Source organism: Thermobia domestica, chromosome 17 (assembly GCF_964235325.1).
Source record: "Thermobia domestica chromosome 17, izTheDome1.hap1.1, whole genome shotgun sequence".
Lineage (NCBI taxonomy): Eukaryota > Metazoa > Arthropoda > Insecta > Zygentoma > Lepismatidae > Thermobia > Thermobia domestica.
The window spans coordinates 72,052,368-72,063,631 of record NC_137470.1 but is presented as its reverse complement, the minus strand read 5'-3'; the positions used below and the strand labels follow the sequence as shown (position 1 = coordinate 72,063,631).

The window sequence follows — 11,264 nt, the reverse complement described above, 5'->3', positions numbered from 1 at the left end:
CCCCAGCTTTTACAAACCGTCCTGAAGTAGCCATTTTTTCATGTTATAAGCACGACGGCAGCGCTACCAAGCAATGCGTAATGGCTTAGCAAGTATTCTGCCACCAGAAAGCAGTCTGCTAAGGTCTCGACTCGGCTGCATGCACTGTAGCACTGGCGACTTTAGCAGTCGTATTGGAGAGTGTATGTATCGCTTATTTTCTCCTTTGGCGCCTTTCAAGTTTATCGGTAAATTGTCATGACTATAAGACGTTGAATTGTTCTTAATCATGTTTTATTTACGGAGAAAAAATCTTTCTGCAACCGTAATTTTTATTTACAGAATAGATTATCTTTGAAGCAGTAAGTTTTGTCTAGAGGTTAGCTACTCTTTCTGCAGTCCGCATTTTCTTTCTACGACATTGCCACGCCGTCGCCTGTTGTTCTGCTTTGGGGAACTGGAGATTCAAATAGGTATGATCTCAGGGAAAGAAAAGAAAAAAAAACTCGAAAAGTAGACTTGGAACGATTTATTCAGCGGAGCATTTTAGATAATTATGTCAATGGACATACAAATATTATGGGATTAAATATGCCTCATTTTTTACAGATGCTATTACTACCACAATATCTTTCATATACCATACCTGCATCTGACCCCTTTTTAAATTTTTCTTAAAAATTATACGTAAAGCAATTTGTCTGTACAGTTACCCCTGGATGATCACTACAGTCCATCTTTACGGCTCAAAAGCACAAGAAATAAAGAAGCTTTTTTCCTCGCTTTTCAAATACACTTATCTTTTTTTCTTTCTTTTCTGTAATTTTCTAGATGTACAAAAATACATGAGCCACAGAGAGTTTAGATACCCACTGTGAATGACCAATTCATACTATTTCACACACTGTGTGGTAAACGTGTCGTTTACAATACTTCATACACACAAATCAACTAAACTGTGTACTAGTCTATGTGTAAATCTTTTCAGTTTTAAATGCATCTTCATTAATGTTCATTTTAATGAAAAAAGTACAAATACTCTACAATCAATAAGTATAACGTTTATTCGAAGGACCTCCTTAATTCAGATTTACAACAAAATAATTAAACTACCGTGACAGAAATTCATCCGAAAGCAAAGCACGTTTTTGAACATTTCTCCACCACAGTTTCGTAATCTAAGTTTTCACATACATGATTTTTCTTTTACAAAAAGAAACAAAAATTGAACGATTGGAGATTATTATGCCTGTAGTCTGGTCAGTATGACCAACAAGACAAACCTTAATGGGCTAATTCTGATAGTTTATAAAACGAACTAAGCAATATTCAGCTAGTTCCATTAAATAACAACAAAACATTGTCTGAAATTAAATAAAAAATGCTTTCATAATTTCATTTTTTTTTTGTATGCATTAATTCATTGTAATACAGTTTGCCACCACGCGAATTGTCTTTTATCGTCCAAACTTGCCGTAACGCCTGTTACAGGAGCTCAGCTCAAATTTCACGTAGCACCACGTAGAGAAGATTTTCTTGTAAGACTTTTAAAACCTTACATGTGGCTGTTACCAACCGACGGGGATTATAAACAACTCATTCCGAACAATAATTTATAAACATCTATTTGCGCATCCTACTTAACATCACGTGTTTAAAATACTTAACACAATTTAGTGTGCCCAGAAACATGTCATAAGAAGTTCAATATTTGACATGGTGGTTATTTCGAGTCTTCATCCGACTGCACTTCCTCGTCCTCAGCTATTTTATCATCGCAGTCATCCGTTTTTTGAGACTCATCTTTCGATTCTTCAACTTCCATTCCGACTTCTGATTCATTTTCCTCACTTTCCTCTACTTTACCTTGTTCATCTTCTTCAGCAGCTGTTTCTTCTGCTTCAACCTTTAGCTTCTTAGCTGGATTTTCTTCACTGGTTTCGTTCTTCGGATCAGCACTGTCTCCATCTGATTCAACTTGACTAATTTCTAGACTTCTTCTTCGCTTCAACTTCTCCTTAACAGCAGACAGGGCATCACTATTTTCTGATTTGCCTGTATTTCTGTCGTTTTCTTTATCATCTTGGACAGAAGCATCATCTTTGGGTGGATTTTTTACAGGAGAATCCTCAATTTCAATTACCTGAATTTGCTTTTGTTTCGCTAACGCTTGGGCTCGATGAAGTTCCTGCATTCGTTTCTTAAATCGCTTTGGTCCTGGAGGACAGATTTTTGTTATTGTTATCTCATTTCTACCTTGGCCTGCTATAACCACCTCATCGTCTGACAGTTCAATTACATCTACACATTCTTTCTTATATTCGATATAATCTAGCAATTCTTCTGTCATATGCTTTTCTTTACATGTAGGACACTGGTCAATCTTGCACAATTTCACACTACACTCCCCTAAATGTTTGCGCTTGAAATGGTTGATATACGCCTCAAATGCTTCGAACATTGCATCACACATCTCACATTCTTGGTTTTGGCTTATTTTCTGTTGCGTTACAGATGCTGGTTTGTTGGTGGGACTTGGTTTAGCTGGTTGAGGAATTATAGTAATTTCATCATTAATTTTCAAAGGTTTAAGCAAAGAGTCAGTTTGTGGATTTGTTGAAGTACGTGCTGGTTGTGCACTTGATGAGGTAGGCTGCTGATTTTGGTTTGGCTTTTTATCCATTGAACGCTTTGCAACAACACTATGGGCAGAATACACGTGGTTTTCGAATTGTTTGTACATTCCAAACGTTGCAGTGCATACCGTACACTTGTATGAGAGATGAGCTGGTTTCAGTGTCATGTTGTGGTCCCGGGCAACATGATTTAGCAACTTCCATTGATATACCTACAAAAGAAAACAGTATACATATTATTGGTCACTATGCCTTCATTATAGTAAAATGGAATACTTGAAATAAAAATACATCAAAATTTTCACAGGTAATACTATCAATATGCTGTTCGATTAGTTCCTACTTTTAATCAACTTGGATTTTACGTAACAGGATTTTCAACAGCGCATAAGTTTTGTGCTAAGGGTAAGCTTTATGCCTTCCACCTGCAAAGAGGCAGAAGTTATTTCCTACAAAATACAGGTAACATAATTGTTTATGCATCAAGTTATATTGAAAGGGCAATACATTCAAATGACTGCGAAAAAATTTATCGATTCATCAGTTTTAAAACTAATTTCGTCTCACAAAATTTATATAAAATCAAATGCAAGTTTAATGACAGAAGTAAATAACATGAATACAAGGTTCTGTTTAAGACAAAAAGGGGATCTGACATTCTTGGTGGATTTTATTCAAGTTGCTCCCCAAATAAATTCACGATGTCAACACCGGTCTCGTCAGGGTATCGAATATAAGATCATGTGCAAAGCGCGAACATTTAACTACTGAGTTAGGTTTCAAATTCACTACTTATGCTTTGATAACGAATTTAGATCTTGGAATCACAAAGCTGAAATATTTACTGTAAGATGTGGGATATTATATTTAAATCTTATAATATATGCAGTCATTTTACAGATCCCCCTCCACGATATTCTTGGTCACGGAAACCTACACATCCCTTCCAAAATAAGCCCAATCCCAAAACCCCCCAAAAAGTACACTGCAAATTCTCTCAGGTCTGCTTACAGGGAAACGCATTTTTCCTGCACTCTAAGCAACAGTCACATCCACAATAAGCAAAATGCAAAATATTTAAGAGAAAACCGTCAGCATATTGGCACTAAACGAATACATATCTGATAACGTACAGAACAGTCCTAAGAAATAACAAAAAAGAAGGGAAAAAAACGGCAGTACTGAGTGACGTGATACAAGCCCACAGTGGACAAAGAAAACAGAGAAGGTGGTCGTGGACTTGAAGACAGTAACGTCCTTTTAAGCAGATATCTTTTTAAATTTACTTTTAAACCTAGGTTCGAATCTGGTCTATGAAAATTTATACATTTTTTACAGCGTTTCGTGGACAAGAAGCATACGTGTAACAATGTATAAATACTTAAAATATGTCAAAGTCATATAAGTTAATTAGAACATATATATTATATAAACTTAATCATAAGCTCCGTGTAACGTGGGTTCCTGTCACCACGGCATGGCGCGTCCTCAGGTTGCGGATCGAGGAGAAGGCCTCTATATAAAGAGGTTAGCTGCGAATATACTGAATAAGCAGTCGCGGACAGAGGACTAGGAGTGGTCCTCCAGCTTGGGGGTTTGAGTAAGGCTAACAACCTCATCCTGTAAAAAAAGAAAGAAAAAAAAAGAAAAAAGAAACTTTTTCAGAAATATTCACAAAAGTCTCGGACAAGGACTGATAACTTGGCACTACCTCACGTAAAGAAAATGGACATGAGATTCGGAACACGGAATATTAGAAGTCTTTACACAGCAGGCGCGTTAAAATCCGTAACGAGTGAGTTAGAGAAATACAGGATGGACCTAGTAGGAGCTCAGGAAGTTAGGTGGGAAGGAAATGGATCTATGAATTCCAGAAATTTTACATTCTTTTACGAGAAAGGAAATAAAAATTTCAACAACAGGGTTTTTCGTTCATAAACGAATATTACCAGCAATTAAACGGGTTGAATTTGTTACTGACAGACTCTTTTATTACTCTTAGGGCTGGTGGTGTGATATTATTGTTTTAAATGTACATGCCCCAACAAAAGATAAGGATGACAATATAAAAGACAGTTATTACGAAGTGGAATGGATATTTGACCAACTCCCGCGATACCATATGAAAATTCTATTAGGGGATTTCAATGCGAAGGTAGGACGAGAGGATATGTTCAAACCGATTATAGGGAACGAAAGTCTGCATAAGGAAAGTAATGACAACGGTGTTAGACTCGTAAATTTTGCAAAATCCAAAAATCTAATCGTAAAGAGTACAAAATTCCCACATCGCGACATTCATAAATACACTTGGACATCACCAGACGGGAAAACACGTAATCAAATTGATCTCGTTTTAGTAGATAGAAGAAGGCAATCTAGCATAATTGATGTCCGGTCATTTAGAGGGGCTGATTGTGACACTGATCACTACCTGGTAGCAGCGATAATACGGGAGAGATTATCGTTGAATAAAGGTAATACTCAATGTCCGAAAACGGAGAGATTTAATTTAAAGAAATTAGAAGAGAGCCAGGTAAGAGAGGAATACCAGATTGAAGTTTCGAATAGATTCTCGGTTTTAGAAGATTCGGAGTGCACTGGTGTTGAGGATACTTGGATTGAAATTAGAGATAGCATTAAAATTTTAGAAAAAGAGAAACTGGGACACGCGGAAATACGTAGGAACAAACTATGGTTCGACAAAGAATACATTGAACTAGCAGTGAAGAGAAAATAGGCAAAATTACACTGGCTACAAAATCCGATTGAAATAACTACACAAAATTTTGCAGACATCAGGCTGGAAACTTCCAAATCTTTTAGAACAAAGAAACGCGATTTCTTGAAAGCTAAAATTAAGGATTTTGAAGATAATAGTAAAAATAACAACATTCGGGACATGTATAAGGGGATCAACGAATTTAAGAAAGGCTATCAATCTCGTGCTTATATTAAAGGAAGCTGACGAAACAGTTCTCACTGATACGGATATCATCTTAAATAGATAGAAAGATTTCTTTGACGATTTGCTGAACACGAAGCCAAAAACTAATGTGCGTGGAGAAAAGAAGATACACTCCGCAGAACCGTATATTCCAGAACCCAACCGAACAGAAGTAGAAACCGCTGTAAAGAAATTAAAAAAAACACAAATCTCCGGGTGTACACGAAATTCCGGCTGAGTTAATTTTAGCTGGAGGCGAAAGATTGTGGAACAAGATACACGAACTCATTCTCCTTATCTGGAACAAGGAAAAATTACCACAAGAGTGGAAAGAATCAATTATTGTTCCAATCCACAAGAAAGGCGACAAAACTGACTGTAATTCTGTCAACATCGTATAAAATCCTTTCAAACGTTCTATTAGCAAGATTGACCCCATACGCAGTTGAAATTATTGGAAATTATCAGTGCGGATCTAGACGAAATCATACTCGAAAAAAAAGTGGGAATACAATACCCCGGCACATCAACTATTTATTGATTTTAGAAAGGCGTACGACTCGGTTTGGAGAGAAAAATTATACAACGTTCTTACAGAACTTGGAATACCAAGAAAGCTAATTAGATTAAGATGTGTTTAAATGAATTTCAAAGTGAAGTCCGGGAAGGAAAATTTTTGTCCACGAGCTTTCACGTCGAAAATGGTCTGAAACAAGGAGATGCGTTGTCGCCATTGTTATTCAACTTTGTTCTGGAATACGCTATAAGGAAAATCAAAGATAGCAACCACGGCCTAGAGTTGAACGGTTTTCACCAGGTTGTGGCATATGCTGATGATGTACATTTAATAGGAGATGATAGGAGAATAATAGAAAGAAATGCAGAGATCTTATTAAACGCTTGCAAGGACATGGGTTTAGATGTAAATGCAGAGAAAACTAAATACATGGAAGTGCGTCGGGATCATAACACAGCAAATTATGGATACGTTAAAATATTGAATAACACTTGATAAAGTGGATACTTTCAAATATCTAGGATCAGTATTAAAAGACGAAAATCATATTCACGAAGAAATTAAATGTCGACTAAAAGCAGGGAATTCGTGTTACTATTCGGTTCAAAATCTCTTGTCATCGCGAATTCTGTCGAGGAATTTGAAGCTTAAAATATATAAAACGATAATCAGTCTGTTCTGTATGGTTTCGAAACATGGTCGCTTACTTTGAGGGAAGAACATAGATTGGAAGTATGGGAGAACAAGATCCTGAGACGAATATTCGGACCCAAGAGGAACGGGAATGTGGAATGGCAGAAACTTCATAACGAGGAACTACATAATTTATACGGTTTCCCAAACATTGTTAGGGTCATCAAGTCTAGGAAGCTTAGGTGGGCAGGTCATGTAGCTAGAATGGAAGAAAGTAGAAACGCTTTCGAAGTCTTGACTGGAAGACCAATCGGAAAACGTCCATTAGGAAGACTTAGGGGCAGATGGGAGGACAATATTAAGATGGTGGATCTCGCAGAGATAGGAATACAAAGTAGAAACTAGATCAAATTGACTAAGGATAGAAGTCAGTGGAGAGCTTTTGTGAAAGCGACATTGAACCTACGGGTTCCATAGGCCATAGAGTTAGTGCGTTAGTTAATCATAAGCTCTCTATTACACTCACAATTATTGCCTGAATACATCTTGGCGTCTGTTTTAAGTCATACATGTGTTTTTCACTGGTTCTAGATAGTTTGCGTGTTACTACAGTGCGTACCACTAGCTTTCGAACCCGAAAAAAAAAAGTTATAATTTCCGAACAAATATACATAGGAAAATGAAATTCACAATACACGTACCTTGTTTCATGCTGAATACATGACCGTCACAGTAGGTGCTGAAAGTGTCCTCCCTGGACGTCAAGACATGTTTGTACACGGCGTTCCAATTGTGAAAAGCCCAATGTAGAGTCTCCGGTGTGATCTCATGAATCGCATTCTCAATGTTGTTTCGCAACTCTTGCAGTGATCGTGGGTTGTTTCTGTAGACACAACCTTTAAGAAAACCCCATTAGAAGAAATCAGGTGGTATCAAATCCGGGGATCTTGGCGGCCACAATCCTTTGGAGATTATCCTGTCGCCAACTTCTGCCATGGCCACGTTGGAAGTATGGCATGTTGCTCCGTCTTGTTGGAAATAACCGCGACGCAGTTCTTGATCGTCCAGCTGATTCACAAATTCACTGAAGATGTGTAAGTAAACTTGTGTGTTTACTGTATCTTCAAAGAAGATGGGTCCAATGATACGTTGTCGGGAAATTGCACACCAAACTCCTACCTTCAAGGGATGAAGTGGAATCTCATGGTACACATGCGGATTTTCGGCGGCCCACACCCGAGTATTCTGCGAGTTCACATAACCGGAGAGATGGAACCAAGCTTCATCTGTGAACCAAGTATAGTCTAGGATTCCTGGATTGTCATGCAACAAAGCTTGCAACCAACGACAATACATCACGCGCTTTTCCCAATCTGTAGTCTTCAACTCCTGGACGACTGTAACGCGATATGGAAACAGCTTGGCTCTTTTGGCGGCTCTTTGCACAGTTGACTTTGACATCCCTACCTCTTGTGATAATCGATGCAGGCTCTTCTTAGGGGACTGCAAAAGACGTTGCCGCACATTCTGTACTGTCTCCTCGGACATCGGTGGACGCGCGCCTCCATGTCCCGTAAGCAACGTTCCTGTTGTTTCGAACTTGTTCACCAAATGATGTATTGATGATTTCGATGGTCCTTTACGGCATCCAAATTCACGTTGAACGGTCTGATACGATCTCCATATCAAATATTTTTTAACAATGAACACGCGTTCCTGTACGGTGTACAGAACCATCCTCGCGATGCAGCGACTCGAGTCACACTAACGCACGCGCACCACGCCAAGCAGCACTTCCCCTGGCGCCACCTATCGTCTTTGTTTTGGCGTGTACGCTTCTGTTGAACCCTTTATCGTGTTTAGCATGAAACAAGGTACGTGTATTGTGAATTTCATTTTCTTATGTACATTTGTTCGGAAATTATAACGTTTTCTTCGGGTTCGAAAGCTAGTGGGACGCACTGTATAAAAGGGACAAGTCACAGTGTTTCTCGGCGAGTACTGTACTTTCGATTTCTCTTAATAAATAACAAGCTAGCTTTATGACATAGAAAGCGAAGGTTCATCGCAGCAGAAACACAAATCTCACCTCACTACTAGATGTTACCCTATGCGGAGTCAAACGGGTCTGGGTTGTTTGCCTTCCCCTGTAAGGTCTTGTTCCATATTATCCTCACAAGTTCTAGGATTACTCGAAGGTCTGCTTGACCCAGGCTTTACGACTACAACCGTATATTTCCCAGGTTCGCGACATGTCTCACTCATCTTGTACGTGTATCATGCGATGAAATGAAACAATTTTAAAGTTTCGCAGTGTAAAATCCTAAATTTATTAGCTTATTCGGCTCTTCCCGTGTAAAAGTGCATTGCACGCCATAATTCGGATTCCATTATAAAGAATTATCTTGGAAATGCTAAATGTATACAACCGACTTTTAACGATTGAAACTTGCTCTTCTTCGCAGATGGCGAAGACTGGCGTTTTTAATTTCTAGTTCGGCACTGTAATGAACTTCTTTTCATACATAATATTACATTTTATTTGGTTTTGAATAACTGAAGAATATAGTTTCCTACAAAGTTCGCACAACAGGGTGAGTTTTATTTTAACTTGAGACAATCCTGTAAAATCTAAACTAGTAACACTGAAATTTTGTACAAAACAAATACCAACAAGGGGAAATCGTACGTTCTGTAATACCAACAGACGAAGAGTGCTATTAACCTAATATAAAGTTATATGTTTTTAAATAGCACTACATCAAAATAATAGATTTCAAAAATACATGTTAAACGAAAACCTACAACAATGAATAGTGTCACAAATTAAGAACGCTACATCACAACATGATTAGTTTGCAACGCACTAACAGGGCAAATAGACGGAGGGGACAATGCATATCTAAAGTACCTTAGCGTTGGATACAATGCTAATGATATGATATATGTTTCGGACAATGGAAACGAAGTTGAAAGAGGTTGAAAATTTCACTTATTTCAAGAAAATACAACATAAAAATACTTATAGCGTTTTCAAAGTGCAAATAAATTATTTTGTCGTCTACAGCAGTTAGGTATCTCAAATACTATTACAATTTACGGTTTCATTCAAATTTATTCACATGAATGAAATGAATGAATAAATGAATCAGAAATATCTGTACTTTCGAAAGGTCTACAGTTTGCCCAACTCCTACATTTCTTCTTAAGAACTTATGTTCAATAAAAGCAACAACATAATATTTACTTCCAGTAGATGTCCATAGAATTCGACTTGGATCTGTGAATTATTGGAAAGCACAAATAAATTTAATTAAATATAACTATGCAAGAAATACAACTTTAAAATGATTTAGACCAAGTGAAGATATTGCGACTTTAACTACATATAAAGGAGATTTGACTATAGTGATAGATTCCCACGAATAAGACCATAAAATAAAACAACTGCTAAACACCAAGAAGATCAGACACGAATCATTCAAAGAAAAGTGAATTCTGCAATAAAATCAAGCCATCTTCTTGAACACATCAAAAAGAAAATCATTCCCAAATACAATGTGCCTCCTCAATAGGTTAAAGAATTTATTGACATATTCATAAAACGTGTCTCTATAATGAGGGCGTCCACATGAATTCAAGAGGGAACATTTGCTTTGCTTTCAAGTTTTTAACAAAGTTTCAAACTGCGAATTTTGTAGAAAATCATGCATTTTCAGTCATAAAAAACCAAATACGTATAATGTAATATTTATAAAAACAAGTTTAATAGCGCGAAACGACAATTTAAAAACTCCAAATCTATGCCACATGTGAAGAAAAGCAGGTCTCAATCTTAAAAGAATCGGTTGTATATACTTTCAACTTTTCCAAGACAGTTCTTTATAATGGATTTATTTATTTTTTTTGTGCAATGCACTTTTACAAGAGAAGAGATGAATAAACGGGTTTTACTCAGCGAAACTTCAAAATAGCTGCACACGAATACTTTAAACAGAAATACAAAATCAATTGAACACGTCGCGAGTAAGGGACATATACATGGTGTGCGTAGGGTTGTAGAGTTGTGAAGCAAACCTTCGAGTAGTCCTAGAAGTTCAGAGGATAATATGAAACAAGATCTCAGAGATAGGTAAACGACCCAAAACCGTTTACCTCTGGACAGGATAGAATGTAATGGTGAGATTTTCGTTTGTGTGGCAATGAACCTTCACTTTCTATTTCATAAAGTTAGCTTGATATTTATTAAGAGAAATCGAACGCTACACAACTCGCAAAGAAATATTGCAATGTGTGCCCATTATACGCAAACGCAAACTTTATAGAGCGGTGGCTGTAGAAGAAATTGCCATAATTATATATATATATATAAAAAAAAAAGCATCTTGCTCATTTATATGAGGCCTGTTGTTGTAATCGAACAAGGCTCGATTCAGCACTGTCAGGTGTTTCTGACGAATGGCTTCCCGAAAAGGATCACAATATGATGCAGCAGTTTTAGTCTCTTCTAGTCTATGAAAATGGAGAAGCAGCATGCCCCATCAATCCCAGA

General features: G+C 37.3%; 1 protein-coding gene across 4 annotated transcripts in view; it reads right to left on the bottom strand.

The window, feature by feature from the left end:
- Positions 1 to 493: 493 nt before the first annotated feature.
- The window catches only part of MEP-1 (zinc finger protein MEP-1), a 120,311-nt gene continuing 109,540 nt past the window's right edge, over positions 494 to 11,264 (bottom strand). For all 4 annotated transcript variants that reach the window (XM_081744943.1, XM_081744941.1, XM_081744945.1 and 1 more), the window contains one exon: positions 494 to 2,827. In XM_081744943.1, the coding sequence (XP_081601069.1) occupies positions 1,703 to 2,827 (1,125 nt within the window). In that variant the 3' untranslated portion in view covers positions 494 to 1,702. The remainder of the gene's footprint in view (positions 2,828 to 11,264) is intronic.